This window comes from Populus trichocarpa, chromosome 1, assembly GCF_000002775.5.
Source record: "Populus trichocarpa isolate Nisqually-1 chromosome 1, P.trichocarpa_v4.1, whole genome shotgun sequence".
Lineage (NCBI taxonomy): Eukaryota > Viridiplantae > Streptophyta > Magnoliopsida > Malpighiales > Salicaceae > Populus > Populus trichocarpa.
The window spans coordinates 3,622,419-3,644,855 of record NC_037285.2 but is presented as its reverse complement, the minus strand read 5'-3'; the positions used below and the strand labels follow the sequence as shown (position 1 = coordinate 3,644,855).

At 32.7% G+C, this 22,437-nt stretch overlaps 1 protein-coding gene and 2 pseudogenes across 1 annotated transcript; all 3 read right to left on the bottom strand.

The window, feature by feature from the left end:
* Positions 1-4,557: 4,557 nt before the first annotated feature.
* Positions 4,558-6,217, bottom strand: LOC18094526 (ABC transporter G family member 40-like; annotated as a pseudogene).
* A 1,978-nt stretch (positions 6,218-8,195) lies between these two features.
* On the bottom strand, positions 8,196-8,758 carry LOC112325059 (ABC transporter G family member 40-like; annotated as a pseudogene).
* Positions 8,759-9,450: 692 nt separating this feature from the next.
* LOC18094527 (pleiotropic drug resistance protein 1) lies at positions 9,451-16,995 on the bottom strand. The gene is made up of 24 exons (XM_024605157.2): positions 16,416-16,995; positions 15,989-16,109; positions 15,796-15,884; positions 15,618-15,702; positions 15,367-15,526; positions 15,195-15,271; positions 14,897-14,950; positions 14,711-14,801; positions 14,326-14,627; positions 13,924-14,205; positions 13,522-13,838; positions 13,274-13,434; positions 13,090-13,193; positions 12,848-13,004; positions 12,653-12,769; positions 12,423-12,562; positions 11,993-12,325; positions 11,371-11,661; positions 11,200-11,283; positions 10,962-11,095; positions 10,583-10,810; positions 10,317-10,488; positions 9,972-10,226; positions 9,451-9,866 (listed from the first exon to the last, which is right to left on the bottom strand). Exons 1-24 carry the CDS (start codon positions 16,751-16,753, stop codon positions 9,609-9,611), a joined length of 4,350 nt encoding a protein of 1,449 aa, XP_024460925.1. The 5' UTR covers positions 16,754-16,995; the 3' UTR covers positions 9,451-9,608.
* Between the last annotated feature and the right edge of the window lie 5,442 nt (positions 16,996-22,437).

Sequence of the window (22,437 nt, the reverse complement as noted above, 5' to 3'; positions counted from 1 at the left end):
CGTCCAGACTACTTGCTCATAAAAAAATTATCTGAATATGATTTCAACCATTGTCAAGATAAATTAGAAAGTCTATACATATATTTAAGTAGATAAATTAAAAATTATTTATGTTAATAAATATAAAAAATGAATGTAAACATGTTTATTCAACTTGCTCGCTACATGTTGAATAATTTTTTTTTTAATTAATAATTTTTAACATCGGATAAAAAATATAACTATAAATCAAATATGATGTTTACATATAAAAAAATAAAATAAATATTATATGTATTAATAAAAATATTTAAAATTTAAAATTAATTTTTAATGTAGTAGAAAAATAGAATAATGTTGCAATTATTATAGTGAAATATCATTTTTTTTAGTTTTTGTATAATATTTTCTCAAAAAAAATATAAAGAAAAAAAGGAAAAAAATAAAAATTACAAGAAAAAACATAAAATATTTAATGATAGAAGATAGTTCTCGAGGTCAATCATAAATTCACAATTTTATTTTTTAAAAAATAATATATATGATGACTACCTTCTTATAAGATCTTTAAATAGGATAAGAAAACCTTCATCTACTAAAAAAAACAACTAAGAATCTAAAATAAATCCTCACACAAAGTGTTTGTTGTCGCAATAAACTTTTTGGATAATTAATTTGAGATTTTATAAAATTACAGAATAATTTAATTAATACAACCCCAATAATAATAATAATAATAATAATAATGATACAGGGTATTCTAGGTTAGCTTTCACGGACCAGACAGGTTGTGTTTGTTTTTCACCAGCTTTTGCATTTGCGTTGAAACAAACGCAACAAGGTGTTTGCTAACAAACCAAACTGCGTTTGTACTGCGGGACCCACTAAAAAATTGAGTTTGAAACACAGTTTTTGTGAAACAGTTTTAACATGCTTTTTTAAATGAGTTTCATAAAATTCTGTTTGCTTTTGCGTTTCAAAAGCGCTTTTGAAAAAATTTAAAACTTTTTTATTTTTTTTCTTTGCTTCAAATTGATATATTTTTTATGTTTTTAGATCATTTTGATGCGCTGAAATCAAAAATAATTTTTAATATATATATATATATTAAAAATTATTTTGATGCATTTCCAAGTAAAAAACACTTTGAAAAGCAACCGCAACCACAATTCCACCAAACATTTTATACTTGTTTTTTGCTACACATAAATTTTAACTATAATTTTTATCAAACACGTATTTAAATCAAACTAACCACAACTAACTATACTTTTTTAAAACTTATTTTTTAAAATCACAACCACAAAAACAACCTCAAAAACAAACATTTAAGTTTCTACGGGACGGAACCGGCCTTTACACAGGGTGCAAAGCACCCTGCAGCCCGTGGCCCCAATAGTTTTTTTGTTGCGGGAGAATTCAAACTTGATACCTGAATGGAGCAAACTCTCAAGCCTCATCTGATATCTGCTAGAACAACCCTTTAAAGTTAATAATAATAATAATAATAATAATAACACCCTACTATAACCTATTTAAAAAAATTAAAATAAACCAAATTTTTATGATTTGAACTGATGACCTTGTTCAAATTTCCATTGAACATAATTAAAAATGAGAATTTAGAGAAAAAACAAAACAAAAGGATGAAAGAGAGTCGTTAGAAGATACTTCAGTGGGAAATGAATAGATAAATACTTTGGTAGTTTTTTTTTTTTCGTATTGTTTGACCAGAAAAAGAAAGTGATAAATGAATAGATAAATATTATGTATTTTAATACATAATATTTTCGTATTATGTGGAACCAAAAAAAAGTCTCGTTGACCTGAAATGTTTCCTTGCTTTGATCTCAATACAGAGACCAGACAATGGTATCGTCTCATGTTTACACCGTTTTGCATAGACCAATAAACTACGTACCGTGATGCCTGCTTTTTTTTAATAAAAAAAAAAGGGACGAAGAAACACGATGAGGTGTATACGTAGAAAAATAAGAACTTTATAAATTAAAGAAATGAATACAGGCAGTATTTTGTAAAGTTTATATAAGAAAAAATATAAAATAAATCCATATAATTAACAAGTGAATCTAAATATAATAGTTGATTACATCATTTAATACATTCCCTCAAATCTATAATTACTTAAACCAAATCACAAATTATTATGAATTTAATAATAACAATAAGATTTTGGTGTTCGCAAAAAGAGAATAAACTTCGAAAATGGCTAATGCAATGTAGTTGAAAACTTGATTTAGAAATATAAGCCTTAATATGATAGTAAAAATGATATTTTTATTTAGTATTTGTTTGGTACTGTGATAGCGATTGTTTTTTAAAATACTTTTCACTTGTAAATGCATTTAAATAATTTTTTTATTTTTAAAAATTTATTTTTAATATTAACACATTAAAATAATAATAAAACATAAAACAAATTAAATCTTAACAAAAATAATATTAAAAAGTTTTAAAAACATACGATTTCAAACACTTCTTAATCTAGCCGCAAGCATATCTAACCCTTCACTTTCTTTGATAAATGCATGGAGTTCACCGAAAACACTAAAAAAAATAAAAAAAAAATAAAAAGCTTTTATTATTTAATTTTATATATAATTGAATTGTACACAACCTCACCCACGATCTTAAATACAAAAACAAATATATTCATAAATATGTTCGTGAAACATGATGTAAAGTAGGTAAGCAGTAATAGCATGGAGAAGAGCCAATTGACTATTGAGCTCCGACCATATAATATTCTACAATTTAGATGGGCTCTTTGAATTTTTTTTTTCCTTAAAAACCAGCTAGAAAATGCATAAATAAATAGAGGACTACTTCCTTAATTGTTTTTATTTTTTAATAGTTTTTTTTTGGAACTCAATAGAGGATTCTGATTGTCTATGTTGAATTATAAGAAATTATAGAGAAATTTGAATTTTAAATATTTGATAAATTCCACAAACTGTTGGTGTAAGAATAAAAGGTTTTGCAAATTAAATTAATTAGTCAACTTTTGCTAATTGTGGTATTATTTTAGATTGTAATTAAGTCGGTTCAATTCTTTTGTTATTATTTTAGGTTTAATGAATTTACGCTATACTTGTTAAGTTTTCAGAATTTTGAATTATAAAAGTATCAATTTAATATTTGTAGGTATTTTTTTTATTAATATTGATATGTTTATGTTAAAAACATAAACTTGATAAAAAAAACATATTAATTTGATATTTTTTTTAATTCAAATACATTTTTTAAAAAAAATTACATCACATTACCACGCTAAAAAGTATTGGAGTTGTAATTTTCAATTACCTAATATTGATAATATAATAAGTAATTGGGTTAAAAATCATGTTATTTTGATAATTACATGTTTGCTAACCAAAATATTATTGTTATCTCTATTAATTAGTCACTGGTTAGTGTAAACAAAGATTGAGGATAACGTAAGCTGTTTGTGTTCGCAGATTATTGATCACATCAAGCATACCTCCAAGTATTTTTTGTTTTGGTAATCGTGAGTGTTTGGACCAGTTACGCGCATCTCGACTAATCCTCCAAAACTCTGGAGTTAACGATCATGTAAGTCTCCAGTAGCTTTGAGGTTTATGGAACTCGAACTGGTGATATCTAAAGAGCAAACTCAGAGCATGACTAGTGAAGCTACACTCATCGGGATTAAATAAATAGAATAGCTATATATATAACTAGTGACTTCTAGAGAGTAAATTTAGAGCCTGACCAGTTAAACTACACTCCTCGCGATTAAATAAATAGAATGGCGACCCAATTACCCTATAACTGATGACCTCTAAAAAACAAACTCAGAACCTGACCAGTTAAACTACACTCCTCGAGATTAAATAAATAAAATGACAACCCAATAGCCCTATATATATATATATATATATATAGTCCTCCTTGCATCATCAGAAATAGCTACAATACCTTTCTTCATGCTGCCACTGGCCTCGCCAAATTAAGGACTATATATATATATATATAGTCCTCCTTGCATCATCAGTATTCCTTTCTTCATGCTGCCACTGGCCTCGCCAAATTAAGGACTATGAACCACTTCTTCTAACCTTTCCAACTCCACTCTCTGCTTGTAAATTCATATTATAGGTAATTAAAACCTCATACATAATCATTGAAAAAGAAAAAGAAAAGGAATTAAAAAGATTAACACACTTTCAACTGAATTGTTAACCTGTTTTTGTTATGCAGCTACTTCCACGATTCGAAAACTGAATGGCTCTTGTTTTCCCGCCAGATCTCTCACTTTTGGATTATTCAGATATTAACAGCTTGAGGCTTCTCGATTGCTGTCCGGAATGATTTGCAACACATTAACATAAGCTCTGGTCACTTTCAAAAGCATGAAATTGAGAGCTGGTGTGTAGCCGCCATTGAATAGAAACACGTATATGGTGATTACCCCGATTCCTATCCAATACCAATATGCTTTTTTGTAAAGAACTTATTGCATTCCTGGTGATTCTTTGGAGTTTGAGGTTTCAGGAATCTGTGATTTGAAAAGTAACTTTACTTTTTGTAAAGAACTTATTGCATTCCTGGTGATTCTTTGGAGTTTGAGGTTTCAGGAATCTGTGATTTGAAGAGTAACTTTAGAAATGGTTAAATTTAGAACTGACTTGTTCAAGAATTTTTACATGACTCCAACTATCTCCAAGGAACTCGTTGACTACTACGGCATTTTGTTCATACATCAATGGCGAGATCCAATATGCCCATATCCACCATTTCTTAATCTCATTTGTGGCTGTAAAATAAAAACATTGTTCCTTTGAAGCTTGATTGCAAAATGTGAATCACTAGAATTACAATAATATACTCTTCATACCTCTGGAAGTGATGAATCCACCCAACGCAAAACGTGCAAAAAGTGCAAATGTCCCCAAGGTGTTGGCAATAATTATGTTTCTTCCAGCTGCGGCAGTAAATCGAAGTAGTGCAGATTCCATCTGGTTAATTAGTATAAGCAGAAGGTATTTCTTAAAGAGCCTGCAGGAAGTAGATTGGCTTGTTATACCAGTTAGATCACAAAAAATCCCTTTCGCAAGTTTCCAATAAAGTAATTCAATATTCTTGTTTACCTTCCAACGTTTGGATCAAATCCAATTACATAATAGGTTAGGAACACAAATCCAAAAACTTCAACGAATGAGAGAGGGATTTTCAGGACGAATGGAGGAAGAGAATATGCCCATGAAGGATAGAATCGGATGTCCCTTTGCTTATAAAACACCGGCAGCTTTGCAATGGTCTGAGATATCTCAGACATACCATTAAGCATGATTGGCATTGAAGAATAAAGCACCACTATAAAATCCTCCATCGATGAGTGAATTTTGGTGCATCTCGGTGACACACTCCTAGACGCCACCCACTGAAGAGCAATCATTCCCAAGAGCCAAATCACAGGGAAAAACCCGCCAACTCGAGATCCTACCAGCAATCACATACTTGCGTGTGGGTTGGGGTGCACAGTAATTTACAGGAGGTCGCTCATCTTAATATTGTTCTAACCCAAGCACGTTATGGGATCCGGGGTTTTAATCGCTCATTTGAATCTACAAAGTGTACTTTCTAGGAAATAGGTTTCATCGAATCCAAAATAAAATAAAATAAAAATTCTTATGGATCCGGTGCATTATATTAGATACACAAGTGCAAAAGTAATGTTATACTCTACGTGAAATTTGGAAGAAAAAGAAATCATGGTAATGCAAGAACTGTAAATAATTACTTGGCAAAGCTTGAAGATGTAGATAAATGAGTTCCTCTTCATGATCAACTATTCTCTTGACAAGTTAGCTTTAATCAGATCTAACATTCCAACCCCATACTGTTTGGTTGCCAAAGCAGCTGGATGATTCCTAGTTTTGTCAAATGGGATGGAAAGCTCATCTGCAATCCTTCGTCCCACAATGAATGATCGAAATTCCTCAGTAAATTCGCTGACAGTGACAAATATGTAAAGGCTGATCTTTACGTGCCCAATACTGCTCTTGATCTTTCTTAGATGTCACCTGCAATGTGTTCATTCATTATTCCCAAGGCTGATCTTTACACCCATACTAATGGCGTTTCTTATCAGAAATCCTATTGTAATAATTGTGCTAAACAAAAGTACCAAGTTTATGCTTACTTCTAGCAATAAGTCAGCCACTCCGTTTTTTTCAGGACACTTGAAACCCATCTGTTCAAAAAATTCAATCACATTTTCAAGAGGACCCTGGTATACAATTTTGCTATCTGACAGGAGATTAATGTCATCAAATAAGTCATAAGTCTCTGGTGTTGGCTGAAGGAGAGAGATGACGGCAGTTCCATAAAAAATGTGAACGTATTGCCTTAGTGAGTTCACAGTTTGGAAGGTTGTTCAGCTGTCCAAACAAGTAGAAATCTCATCCATAAACAATGCCCTCTCAGGTCCAACCAGCATCTCCCATAAATAATTCTAGCAATGATTAAAAGGAATTATATGCTTTTTGATGTTAGAAATGATTGGTGAATTGTTACGAGCACAATTCTTTGATTAAAGGGTTAAATTGAAAATAAAAATTATAAAGAGACAAAAAATATATATATAAGGACCAAATTAGAAATAACAAAATACAACAAATTTAGATTGAAGAATAAAATTAAAAACTACTATAACATTAACAAAAGATCCAAGGAAAAATTCAAAATTAAAAGAAAAAAGGACTAAATTGTGAAATATTATATATGACAAATTAGAATTGAGGATTAAACTTTAAAAAAAAAACCTTTCACAAAAGGGTCAAGAAAGAAAATCATAAATCAAAACTATAAGGAACGAAGTGGAAAAAATAAAATATGCCAAATTGGGATTAAATGACTAAATTGAAAATAAATAAAATTTTTATAAAGAAGTCAAAAGAATCAAAAATCAAAAAAATAAAGATTGAAATTGAAATAGAAAAAAAAAGAACAAACCTGCATTTTTTAGGGAGGGGAGAGAAAAGAAAAAAAATAGAAAAGGCAATCAACAATAAACCGCCAAACTAATGACAAAATGTGTCACCTAGTGGAAGAGAACGTGGCAGCACATCCAACAACACGGCAAAATGGATTGTTTGGTCACTAAGAGGTGGCATATCCCAGGTGCTAGCACGTGGAAAGCACCTGTCAACAACTTTATTAAATAAAAAAATAATATTTCAAGAAAAAGAAACCAAATTAAAGATAAAAAAGTTGTATAAGATTTATTTTTCATTGATTGTCATAGCAAAGTTGACTTTTTATTGTATTTAAGAAAATGAAAAGGCCAAAATACTTTTTGTCAACTCATATAATTTTTTTAAAAAATAAAGGTAATTGAATTATTTAACTATTTTAAAATTATGGAAAAGATATATATATATATATATATATATATATATATATATATATAATCATTAAATAACTAATTAGTTGTGTAAAACAATATTAAAATACCCTTAAAATCAAGGCTTGTGATTTTTTTTCAAAGGTTAAAATCATTATTATGCTGTAATGGTGAATAAAAAAAAATATAGCTATAAAGAATTTTTTTTTCATTTTAGTTGTTTTTTTATATGTCATCATGTTGTGGGGATCATAAAATCCTTATCTTCATTATTTGTGTATAATTACTTATTTAGTGATTTAACTAAATAATTAAAATTATGATAATAACATATCTAACTGTTGAATCAGACTTAAATTTTTCTAGATTATTTTACAAGTATCTTTCTAATAAAAAGCTCTTTCATCCTTTATCCGAGCGTTGGATCTTTTGGATTTAAGCCTAGAAATTATTATTTGAGTCAATTTTGTTATTATTTTTAGATTTGTTTTGATTTTCTTTATGCTTTTTGACTTTAAGATGTTTCTTAGTAGAAATAGGGTTTTTTAACTTATTTAAAGTTTTTATAAATTTCTTGATGAGATGGTCATCATTTACTTATTTTTTATTTTTTAAAGAATAAAATTATAAATTTAGAGTGGATAGCTATCATTTTTTTTCTCATTAAAACTTCTATATTATCTGTTTTATTATTGTCCTATTATATTACGCCAGCATCACTTTGCGATGGTCGTAGATAGCTCTTCCATACCATTAAACGTGATCGTGGTCACAGGGAAGAAGAAGGCACCAGTATGGCAGTATACAATAAAATAAGAATCCTTGTTTACCTTTTCAAGTTCGGATCATACCAATTTCATAGTAGGTTAGGAACAACCATGCAGCAATCAATTTTGATGGGAATTTTCAGCATACATGGAGGAATTGAATATGTCAATGCAGGAAAGAACAGTTCCCTTTGCCTGGAAAACACAGGAAGCTTTGTTTTGGTCGTAGGTAGCTCTGCTATACCATCAAACATGATCGTGGTCGCAGTGAAGAACAAAGCACCAGTATAAATTATTCCATGTCTCAGTGCATCTTGGTCCGAAAGAAGAGTGGCATGGAAATCAATGCCACTATTGTCAGCTGATAGAAGATCAGTAAAAAGTGTCATGCAAAAAAAAAAAAACAAAAACCTTCGATCCTGTAATGACTGTCGATAATTACTTGGGATATCCTGAAGATGTAGACAAATGAGTTCCTCTTCATGAGCAAGTATTCTCTTGAGAAGTTAGCTTTAAGCAGATCCATCTTTCCAGCTCCATACTTTTTGTCAAATGGGATTGAAAGCTCCTCTGTAGCCCTTCTTCCCAAATTGAATGATTGAAATGCGAAATATTCCTTCATTATCGATCATGAAAATTGTGATACTCTTGTTATTGACCATAGGAAAAATCCTAATTAATCCTATTAATTATTAATATTCCTTTTTCTTATTTATTTATTTCAACTCAGACAAAAGACAAGTACACTCTCATCTAACCCACTTGTGCAGCTGTACTCCAAGGTTCATCAATTCTATCTCCAATGTAAGACCACTATAGCCACCATTTGCCAATCGAGACAGAGTCGTTTGTCCTCGCACAAGCAATTAGTCAACATGGTTGTGCGGTTTGATCGGGTTGGTATTTCTGAGGCAATTTCTCAGCAAAACAAGGTCACGGTAGAGGCAAATGTGGCACCTCTAGGTTCCTCCGCACGCTGAGAACTTTGTTTGGAGAACCCGTAAGAATTCTCTCCCTGCTAAACTTAATCTGTCGAAGAGGAATTAAGGTACCCAACTAGATGAAAACTGCGATTTGTGTGTCGATCTTCTCTAAATATTGTTCTCCTGAACGATTGTGATTTATTAGGCTGTTGGTATTTGGTCTTTATGGAAGCAATGTACGTACTCTCACAATTTTTCCGATCTTGGACGGATGACCTGAGGACAGTCCATTCCTTTAGGTTTCTCTTTTATTATCAAATGGAAAATAAGCATAAACTGTTCGGCAGATTCAAAAGCAGAAGAAGGGGGGCATTCATTGCTTTAGGCAAGCTTTAAAGCAAGACCAAGAAATTCTTGTACTCGTATTAATATAGCTTTAAGCGCTTTGCGAAATTGACAATAAAACCTACATAGCCTATACAGAACGTAAACGAATTAAAAATAAAGTAAAAGCATATATATATGTGTGTGTGTGTGTAAATAAAATTTCTATCGCCTCTGGAAGTTGAAAGCCTTGATAGCAAAGGCAAATATGAAAGCAAAGAGGACAGTCCACCCAACAATTGCCGCTGCGACTACTCCAAGAAAATCATGGTGGAAACCAAAATAATCCTTCACATATTCTTTCACTGTTTGAGTTTCGGTAAGTTTTTTCTGTATATCTCCAAACTGTGATACAACCAATCCATACAAGGTCCATGCTACTGGACAAGCCCAGGAGTACCATCTCCACCATATAGGTATGCTCTGTTATAGACCAAAGCACATAAATGAATCACAAAATTATTCCACAAGGTAACCCAACACTATGGAAATTTGGAATTTGAAATGATAAGATAGTGAAACACTTACGGGCCGAGGAACTATAAACCCTGAGAATAGGTTCCATATTCCATAAAATGCAGAGGAAACTATGGAAGCAATGTGGTGGTTTGGAGTCACTGCAACAGCCATCATTCCGTAGTAGGTGAAGTATAATAATGTGAAGTACATAAAGAACAGGTACCAGAAGAACTTCGCAACAGTCCAATCAAATCCAATCATCGCATAAACTATAATGCCATAGACTGCAGCTTGAGCAAAAATATACGGAAGCTCGATCAGGACCTGCAACAAATGATAAAAGTTTGGTGAGGAAAACATGCATTACATTCCTACTTGACAAGTGAAGTCTCTTAAAGCCTGATGAATTGTTACCTGTGCAAAGGCATATGGCAAAGCTGAATACATTCCAGCAGCTCTTTCTCTGTAGAAGACGGTTCTTTCAACAGCCACCACTGGCTGCACGGATGATGCGTTTTGGACACCAAGGAAAAGAACAGCTGCATACATCGAACCCATTGCATTGGAAAGATCCTGGGTACTACTCCTACAGTTTGTGAGAGAAATTAAATGAGCACGTTGACGCAAACCAGCAAAGTCTGAACTTTTAAATTGTTTTAAAGAACCCCGTTGTGACTTACACTTTGGAGCCAAGGTCCCAGAACATTGTCCCAAACATCAAGGCTATAAAGGTTGTGAAAATAAATCTCACGGCAGTGTATGGTGGATTCCTCCAATATGACCAATGTTGCTTCCATAAGCAAGCCATACATTGTGTGAGAAATGATGTTGAGTACTTTGTAGGGAAATAAAGGTCTGTCGAGCCAGGAGCAGGTGTGCTTAATTCCACAATGAGTGCTTTGTTTCTCCTGAATTATGTCACACATCATCCACAAATTTTAGACAAAATTCGTCACTAAATACTTAATTAAATGCTTTATTATACCAAAGTCAAAACTTAAATGCATGGCTTTAGCATATTTTTTAGTTTGTACCACTTAGCCATGTACTTTATCTGACCTGAACAGATCTGAATTCTTGTAAATGTTAGAAAAATCAACCTCCAAAGCCATTTCTTGTGCTGAACTAGAAATTTCCAGCATCCAAGTTGCTGGATTATAACCATCTTTAATTTTGCTGACTCCTTCAATTGCCTTCACAAATAGAAAGGTATATGACTTAGTCGATGGTTAGTCTGAGTATAGGTCTGAACATACAACTGTTTGTGTTATTTGATAATTAATCACGTCAAACATACCTCAAAATATTTTATTAGATGGGTAGAATGGCGACCCAGAGGCCCCACATATATCTCTTGTCCTCCTCGCTTCATCAGGAATAGCTACATGCCATTTTAAATAATGCAGATTGTTATGGTGATAAAATCATGGCAAAGTTCTGATAGAGATAATTTGCTAACATTTCTTACCTCATCAAAAGCTTCAAATATGTCAATACTGGGCTGATGGATGGTGCATACAACTGTTCTTCCTGTGTCCACAGTGTTCCTAACTGTTCTCATCACAATTGCAGCAGCTCTTGCATCTAGCCCTGAAGTTGGCTCATCCATGAATATGATAGAGGGGTTTGCAACTAGCTCAACTGCAATGGTTAGCCGCTTGCGCTGCTCGGTGGACAAACCATTCACACCAGGCAACCCTATTAATGCATGGCGCAATGGATTCAACTCCACAAGATCCATGACTTCCTCAATGAACATCTGGAAGCAATTTTGGCAATGTATAGGTTAAATGGGTGTGTCTGGCTGAATTGAATTGAATTGAAGCTTCCTAGCACCATCACTACAACTATCAACTTCACCAGTACCCTTCTTAGCGATATAGAACAGGTTCAGTGATCTTGATCACACGATAAAATATAAAATGGAAATGCCTGTTCAACTAGGGAATGCTGATTAAGTGATTGAACTTCATCAGATGACAAGCAAGCCAAAAAGGAAACAAGAACGATATAAAGAAAATTTCACAGAACCCCAACATGCACAACGATTCCCAGATGCCTAAAACATATTTAAGGCAGAGAGCACCTACCCTTCTGGTTTCAGAGTCAACTTCAGGTGGTAGACGAAGCCAAGCTGAGTAGAGTAAGGATTCATAAACAGTAACTTGTGGAGAGTGAATGTCATTTTGCTCACAGTATCCAGAAACTCTAGCAAAAGTTTCTTGCTTCTTTGGGTACCCTGAAATTTTGATTTCTCCGTCAATATATCCACCAGTTTTCCTACCAGCTAACACATCCATCAAAGTTGTTTTTCCAGCACCACTAACACCCATCAAAGCTGTAAGGACACCTGGCCTGAAAGCTCCATTCACACCATTCAAAAGCACCAATCTATCTTGAACAACTCCTTGAACTTTCATTTCCTGAAAATTTCAATACCACTATGATCAGTTTTGTCAAGTTCTCAGAATCGTATCACATCAAAGTGAGATATAATCCTACTTTACTAAATCTCAATACCTGTGGCATGTCAACGGAGTAAATAATGTCATCAAATGTGATGGAATGTGGTTCAAATGGAAGGACCATTCCTTTCTTCCTGTTATTGCTGACCCCACCAATGACCTCTGAACTAGCTCTGCTAATTCCAACTCCACCCTCTGTTGGAAATTGAAATTATATTGGTAATGAGTACCCAATAGGATTAAGAAATGGAGGAAAAACACACTTCATTGATGGAGTTCTTTTACCTGTGTTTGTTCCGTGACTACTTCCATGGTTTGATAACTGAATAGCTCGTTCGGTTTTGCGACCAGATTCATCACTTTCAGGCTCTTCAGATATAAAAGCCTGAGGCTTATCAAATGCTGCCACCACGATTTGCAATAATTTAAAATAAGCTCCAAATTTCAAGAGCTACGAATTTGAGAAGTTATGACATTTACCATTGAGGAAAGTGAGAGCCAGTACGAAGAAGAGATTTAATAGTAATATGAATCCTATTGTTGCCCCTGCTCCTATCCAATACCAATATGCTTCTGTGAAGAACCCACGACTCTTCAAAACTTGTATTCCTAGTGGTTCTGTGGAGTTTTCAGGAACCTATGATTTGAAAAACTTCAGATATCAGTTGACTATTGAGAACCCAAAGCGCAAATATACAAATGACCAGTTCAAGAAACTATACATGACTCCAACTATTTCCAAGGAACTCATTCACTAGTATTGCCGTCTGCCCATACATCAATGGTGAACTCCAGTAACCCCATATCCACCATTTCTTTATTTTCTCTGTGGCATGAAACAAAAAGTTAAAAAGAATTCTTTCATATTAAATTGCAAAATACAATTTCAAAGCCTAATCATAATACCTCGTGACAAGATGAAGCCACCCAATGTAAAAAGTGTAAGTAGCGCAAATGACCCAAAGGTGTTAGCAATAATCATGTTCCTTCCAGCTGCAGCGATAAATCGAAATAATGCAGATGCCGTCTGATTAATTAGCAAAAGCACGAGGTACTGCTTAAAAAGCCTGGAGAAAAACATCACCTTGATATATCAGCTGGATCAGAATGGATTCTCGTACAAGTTTAAAACAAAAATAAGAATTTTTATTTACCTTTCAACATTAGGATCAAATCCAATCACATAATAGGTTAGGAACACCCATGCAGCAACTTCAACAAATGATACGGGAATTTTCAGGATCCATTGAGGAAATGCATATGCCCATGAAGGAAAGAATCGAAGGTCTCTTTGCTTGTAAAACACAGGAAGCTTTGCGATGGTCATGGATAGCTCTGACATACCATTAAACATGATCATGATTGCAGTGAAGAACAGAGCACCAGTATAAATTCCACCATGCCTGACTGTATCTCGATGCATCTTGGTCCGAAAGAAGAGTGTCATTGAAATGAGTGCCATTATTGTAAGCTGATACGAAATGAAAAGGTGTCACACTGTATGCAAAATTCGAAAAAACAGAAATTTAGATAATGCAAGATCTGTCGGTAAGTACTTGGCAAATCTTGAAGATGTAGACAAATGAGTTCCTCTTCATGAGCAAGTATTCTCTAGAGAAGTTAGCTTTAAGCAGATCTTTCTTTCCAGCTCCATGAGTTTTGGTTACCAAAGCAGCTGGATGGTTCTTGGACTTGTCAAACGGTATTGAAAGCTCCTCTGCAGTCCTCCGTCCCACAGTGAACGATTGAAAAGCCTCAGCAAATTCGTTGGCTGTGATAAACCTGTAAGGCTGATCTTTTCGTGCCCAGTACTGCTCTTGATCTTTCCTTGATGTCACCTGCAATGAATTCATTCATTATTGACAAAGATTATGATAACACATAAGGCTCTTCTTATAGACAATAGGAGATCCTATTGTAACAAAGGTGCTGAAAACAACTGCCTTCTTTATGCTTACTTCTTGCAAAAAGTCAGCCACGCCTTTTCTTTCAGGGCACTTGAAGCCCATATGTTCAAAAAATTCAAGCACACGTTCACGAGGCCCCTGGTACACAATTTGGCCATCTGAAAGGAGAATAATGTCATCAAAGAGATCATAAGTCTCAGGTGCTGGCTGGAGAAGTGAGATGACAGCGGTGCAATTGAGAATGTGAACGGTATGCCTTAATGAGTTCACAATTTGGTAAGTTGTTGAGCTGTCCAAGCCAGTAGAAATCTCATCCATAAACAATGCCCTTGATGGTCCAACCAGCATTTCACCTACGATCCATTGTTGTAGATTAGTAGAATGAAGAAAACTAACTGGTCCCTGATACTAGGAATGGACTAATGGAGATTGTTACCAGTTGTAACACGCTTCCTTTGTCCTCCAGAGATACCCCTTATCATTTCATCACCTACCATAGTGTCTGCGCAGATTTCCAATCCTAATATCTGTAATTTTAAGAGAAGGCACAAAACATTTGACAGATATCATTTTCAAGGTTTCTGAAGATTTTTATGATGCTAGTGCTGCGTACTGATACTACCTTTAAGACATAGTCGGTGATGACATTGGCCTCATCACCTTGTGATGCTACTGCCTGCAATACCAGAAACAGCAGAAATCGTAACTTATTTCACCAATTCTAGTCATCGATCAAGAGATTTGATAAATTGGCGTAGAATTTGTGAAGTAAAAAGAAGGGCCTTTTAATATGGTTTAAATATCAGATAATAAGAACATTGATGAACTGAATAATGATGTTGTTTTATAGAAATGTATATCCTTCTTTCCTTGTTATTTTTCAATCAATTAGTACACAGAATAATAATATATTTCCTCACCTTCATGAAGACATCAACATCAGGATCAGGCTTAATGTTGGCTTCTTTCTCTCTTCTGGACAACTCCGCCAACATGTCTGTCAAATGCCAAGATTTTCTCGAGTTATAGATCACCAGAGTAACTTATGATTCTGATGGAAAATGCAAAGAGAATTTAGTCCATTATTCTAACCATGCAAGTATCCAGCCCCTTGGCACCTGGCAGAGAACGCCAAAGTTTCCCTTACGGTCATTTCTCCTATGTGGACATCATGTTGACTGATATAGGCTGCTGTTCTTTGTGGTACAAACTCATTCATCTCATGACCATTATAAGTCACACGACCAGAAAACTGCATGAGAGAATTCAGCTTCTCAAATTAAAACAGACACTAAAAGCTAAATCCTTATGGATTATACAAATTTACAAGAATATATCGCCACCTTCAGATTAGGATCAAGTTTCCCAGCCAATGCCAACAACAGTGTGGTCTTCCCAGAACTTGGAGGACCCAAAAGCAAAGTCAATCTATAACAAGTACATCACACAAAAATTAAGAACTGGCAACTAACTATTGAAGGAATTTTAAAGAAAACAGATTTGAGACCATGATCATCTTACCTTGATGGCTTGACGATTCCGCTAACATCCTTAAGGATGGTGAGTGGTTTCTTTCTATTTCGAAGGATATTAAGAGAAATCAATAAACCCTTCAAAATCGATAAAATGGTGATTAGTTAATAAGAAAAGCATGAGCAAAAGTATCATATTTCAGTAGCGATAATTGATGTTAAATGTTTGCTAAAGTCGTTACCTCTATTATATTAAAAGTGAACTTAGCAAATGAAGGCAAAGCACTACTCCCTACATATGCTTCTGCTTCGATATTTAGATTATCGTACCGAACTTCAATTGTTGGAACATCAATGCCAACCCTGAAACGCCAAAGATTACAAAAAATCAAGAACTTCAACAACTTTTCCAATCAAAAAGAGGGAGAACAAAATCCATCTTTTCAGCTTTTTTTTTTTTTTTCTGGATCAAAAACCTATTGAAGTTATGTCATGAATGAGAAATTAACAAATAGCCGATTGAGTATATAAGCATTTTTCTCTCCCTCTTAATAAATTAAAAGTCAGTTCTCTCTAAATGTTTAAACTCCATGAGGACATTTTCTCTATAATTAAACAGAGAAAATACACATGAAAAAAAAAAAGGAGAAACAATGGAGAATTTTTTACCTTTCAACACGGTCCTTGAGCTTCCACAAGAACTTCTCGTTATCCTCTTCTGCAACTTTGACCAACCTCTCAAGCAACTGTTTTCTCTCTTGGAGTCCAAGCTTTTCAATATCTACTTCATTAGCTACACCTTTCGATGCACTAGTTAATATACCTTTTCTTAATCGATCATAAGTGGGAAGTTTCTCAATTGCAGCCCATTTTAGAGCCTCTTCATCATCTTCTTCTCTTGAAGATCTAGAAAATGCTTCCACCGTAGTGTTTCTCCACGCTGAAGAACCTGCTCTGAAACTATCTCTTAAACTACTACTAGCTCTATAAATATCAGCACTCTCCATAGATTATGGATCAGTATACTTAAACAACAACAAAAACAAACCAAAACCCAGATAATGTTTCCTCTTATTATCGTTGCTTCGTTTTGGATGTTGAATCAAAAGAAATCTTCAAAAACAGCTAGAACCAATCAATACCCGGATTTCGTTTTCTATGTTTTGAACTTGAACCAGAGAAATCCCAAATCTTTGGGGTTGATCTTGCTCTTAAGGTGAAGAAAATGTGGAGTGGGGTGTCCCCGAATAAAGCAAGAGCATGTTTTATATGGATGCAGGAGTACATGACTGGTACGTAGTGGTGGCCTACCATTTGAATTGCTCAAACTCTTTTTTTATTATTATTAATAATTAAAATTTTAAAGAAAAAATAAAACAAAACGATGAAAGAGAAAATCGTTAGAAGATGACTCTGGTGAAAGAAATAATAATAATAAATAAGTAATTGATAGTTGGGTTCTATTTTAGTATCTTCAATCTCCACCTTCTCTGGAGTTTCTTCCTTTTTGCCACGATTTGCACGCGCCACCCCCTCCTTTTTGTTTGTCAATGTATCTAGAAAATTGCTACAAAAAAGACATGGGGCGTCTGTCGAAAAACAATAACTTTATTAATTAATAAAATTATTTATAAGTCATGATAATAAAAAAAATATATAAGATATTCTTGGAACGTCAAAAATAAGCAAGTAATAGAGCCCTTTTGATTTTATATCTTAAAAGTGTTTCTAAGAATATTTTTTATTTAAAATTAAATTTTTTAATATATTTAAATCGTTTTAATATTATAACATCAAAAATAAATTATTATTAATTAAGATATATATATATATATATATATATGGCTTTACAGTACTTTTCCTTTAGGTTAGGCACATTATTATTATCTTGGTTATAGTCTGGTCCTGCCTCCGGGTGTAGATGTTGCTGTATTAGTCTAGATTGTAATTAAGTTGGTTCGTTGCTTTTGTTATCTTTTCAAACTCAAATTCCAGAAAATTATTAAATGAAAAGAAACTTATATTTTAGTTAGCAAATATAATTTATACAGTTTTTTTTTATATAAAATGACATTTAAAATTGCCTCCCAAAATTTTAAAAAAATAAATAAATTTTTATCCTTTTATGTTTAATGTAAGGTAATATTTGGTATTGCGTTTAAAATTATTTTTTTTTAGGATTTGAATTATAAAAATTGTGTTTTTGTTTTACAATCTTGATTTATTGATATTGATTTAAAAAAAAAATTTAATCTAAATACACCCTTATAAAAATACTCACACGCAAGTCAAAAGATTCTAGAATTGTGATTTTCAATTACCAGTCACTTGAAAAGGTATTTTCGTGCAAGAACATCTTCAAATATTTTTCATGCACAAAAAAAAAAAAAAAACCATATTACGTCAAGGAAAACATGAATGGGAAAGGGGGAGAAGGAAGAAGATAAATGATTCTAGAAGTATCATCGTGTGAAGGTCCACATTTGTGGGTGTGGCCGAGGAGCCGGAGGAGAACTCTCCCTCTTCAAGTTCCCTGGTTATTAATTGACGGTAGACGCGAGGCATTAAGAGTTTCCAGCACGGTTTAGGTGGCTTTCTAGAACCACGTCCGTACAATTGACCATCACCGGTGATGCCACTCGGAAAGATATTAGATCACTGATGATGTCAAGATTGGTTTCTGCAGTTGATTTTATGCCCTTCCCCAGGTCTTTCCAATTCGAACGGCCACCGCCCCCACCACCCCAACCATAAAAGGAAAAAAACAGATCATCTACTTCTAAGATATATATGAACAATATCATGTGAACAGGTCGACATGTCCTCAAATGGATCGATTTTGTTGTTGGGATATTTGCTTGTTTTCTTGTTATTTAGGTTGAAATTTAGAATCAATGTAGAGAGGGATTTTTGTAAATGTACCCTAATATTGATTGAGAGTGTGTTCTTAAATTCATTAGGATAAAAACTCAGTTTCATCAATTCATGTGATAGTTAGATCAAGACTATCCTTCAAATCAAATAAAAAAAAATTACATGTATGACGTAGCTTGCTCCAAAAAAAAAAGGAAGGTAGAATATAATATTGTGAAGTGATTACTTTTTAAAATATTTCATTTAAATATAAATGCATCAAAATAATATTTTTTATTTTTTAAAATTAATTTTTAATATCAATATATCAAAACAATCTAAGAACACACAAAACATTACTTAAAATAAAAAAATAATAATATTTTCAAAAAACACGATCACGCTACGTTATCAAACCACCTATGACATAATTGCATATAATAGTTTTGTTATCAAGCTTTTTTGATAGGTTTATTGAGTATTTAGGGAACGGTAGCTTCTATTCTTAAATGTTTTTAAAGGTATTATTTTATTTACTTGATTCGTTTATATTATTTGTTGTTTTATTTTTAGGTTCCTCACATTAACTTCAAGAATAGAATACTTTGTGTTTTAATTCATGTAATATAATAATATTAGGGTTATTCTAGACTTATTATAAGACAGCATGAATATTATATTATGAAGATGTAATTAGTATTGTTAATTTTTTTTATTGTAAATATATATATATGAATTAAATGTTTAGTACATTATTTTTTTGTGTTATAATTGTTGGATTGATATATAATAACATTTTTTCATGTATATGTTGTGTGGTTGGTTAATATAAAAAAAAAATTATTTTGTCATGTTAACTTATTGTGAAGTAATGAATTTTTAGGAAATATGTTGACGTGGAAATGATCCAGGAGATACTCAATCAAGAAAATGAAAACATTGGGTTGAGAATTTTATTTGTGAAATAGAAAATTGTAAATAATCTACGCTATATTTTAGAGGGAACTCTTCAGAAGTTTGGTTAAAAAAAAAATTCATGCTTCTATCAATTAAGAACAAAGTTGGTTAAAAGATGTGCTAGAATTGAAATGATGTTTCAAGATGGTTCGAACCAGACAAGAAACCAGGACCGACCTCTTCCTAGCTCGGGGAAGGGAGCTGAGGATTTATCATCAGGATGATCGGATAGAGAACTTATTGGTAGATATGAGCTCTCGTATACATATTATATGTTTTAATATATTTTCAATCAAAAAAAATATGTTTTTAAAATCTCTCTCTCTCTTTCTAATATAATATTTGAAACCCTATCCTTGACGGTCCACCGAAAAGATGAATTGAATTTCGATCTGTAAAAATTGGCCTAAAATACCCTAACTTGTAGGAAGAAAAAACATTAGTAGCTGTTAGCAATAAAGAAAAGTGGGTGGCAACAGCCTTACTCTACAGTTTAGGACTGGCCGCAAACTAGAAAGAGTTTTCTGTGCTAAGAATCCAATTTTGCAAACTAGCTCATTAATGGTTTTTAGAGGGATACGGGTTGGATGGAGATATCAACAGGATCGTGATGTCTAGCTTTGGTTTTAGTGGGTTTTTTTTTTTAGTTTAACGTGGATGTTCGGGCCAGCTTGCGCGCATCTCGATTAATCCCATGGGTCCTGAAGTTAACGACTATGTAAGCCTCCAGTGGCCATCATATGAGCAACCACAAGGCTCGAACCTGAGACCACAGAGGGAGCAAACCTCTTGGTCTCAAGCTTTTACCACTGGACCACCATCTAGATGGTTGTTTTTAGTGGATTTTAAGTGAGATTTAACATGTCTAGTAATTCTGCTCATATCTCGAGTTAATCAAGGATTAGTAGATGTCAACAAGAGATTATTTAAGGCGATGATCAACAATACCATCAATTTCTAATGCGATAACCATATTTGTTTCTCGAACAACATCATGTAACTCTTGTCCAAATTGTCGCAGGAAATTAAATACATAAAAATATAATATCTAGTTTATAATTAATTATGAAAAATTATAAATTCTTTATAAACTTAATTACAGTCATAATATAAAACAAGTATGCATACAAAACAAAAATAAGCCAGGATCCAAGCTAGCTATCTACTTATAGAGAGCACTAATTAAACAATGTATGATCTTGCTGGGAAAAAGTTCCAATAAAATTGTTTGGTTCAATTTTTATATGAGCATAATAATATATTGCAAGTAGAGTAAAATTGATAGTATAATAAAAATAATTAACTTAGCATGCTCATAAACACATACACATGACTTTTTGAATTTGTAAGAGTTTATTAACTAGGAATTCTTTAAAATAAATTTTTTATTTATATATAAATAGTTTTGAATGTATTAATATTTTATATTAATATATTCATGGTGATAAAATATTTCTTACAAAGTTTTAACCCGTGCAACACAAGTTTAAACTGTCATTACCCGTCAATCATGTCTCAAAACCAATTTTTTTAACGGTTCTCACAAGCTAGCTTTAATCATGAAATTACTGACCCCGTCAAATTTATTTTGCTTTCTTTTTTATGACTAAAATTTAAAAAAAAAATTGTTAAATAAAAGGGTTAATTGCACTAGGTGTATGACTTTATTAGTAGAGAAAAAGAAAACTAGGAAAATGGTTCATAACATAAAGACCCTTTTGTGGGATTATTTTTTTTTATCAACTCTCTATAAATTTAATTGCATCAAACTAAATGCTAGTGGGAAGACATTTTTTTTTTTTTTAGAATCATGGATGTTCAGGTTAGTTTATGCACGTCTCGACTAATCTCCCGAGACTCTGAAATTAACAACTAGATAAGCTTTTAGTAGCTCTAAAGTTTGTAACACTCGAACTGGTGATATTTGAAAAGCAAACTCAGGCAAACCCAGAACCTGTCCAGTTGAGCTACACCGTATTATTTATTTATTTATATTATTTATTAACATGGTGTCCTGATTAGTTTGCGCGTACCTCAACTAATCCCACGAGCTCTAAAATTAATGATGATGTAAGTTTCTAATAATCACGAGAGAACTCAAACTTATAGTTATTAGATATAATATCCAAAACTTAACCGGTTAACCTCTATGAATAAGTAACACTGCATTATTAAAACAGCATAACCTTGCTGTAAGTTTACAGAGAAGCTTGGCAGGTAATACATGTTATAGCTAGAACACATTAAAAAAAGAAGAAGGGCGAGTGCAAGTCCATAGACACCAGAGTCTAACCCTAAATGTTAGGCTATAGGCTGAAAGATTTGATTGTGATAGAGATCAACGCGTAGAGAACTGGAAAAGCGTGATGCTCTGATAGAGATAGAGATCAGAAAATTCTTTATAATTAATTATATATATATATATATATATATATATATATATATATATATATTGTTATCAAGCATCAATAATTTATACTTAAAACATTATTTTGAGTTCAAAACTTTTATTATCTAAAATGTTTTTTTTAGAGCAACAATTTCTCATGCACTTTTAATTATTTTTTAAAACAAGTTAATATTTCATATTACTATTTATTTTGAATTATAAAATGCAATATAATTTTAACCCTAATTATGAACACAACTCACTTGTATAATCTAGCTTTAAAAAATCAACTATATGTTTTATAAAGCAATCCCAGCAGTAACATCAATCAATTTGTTGCTATATAGTTAGAGATATATCTTTATAATAATCGAATAAGAAAGGTCACGTGATAGAGCTTTTTTCACAAATCCAAAAGCAAAACCAGCCAATGAGCTATCAAATCTAAGTTATTCTTATAATTCAACGAATAGCCTTGGAGCATCCAATCTC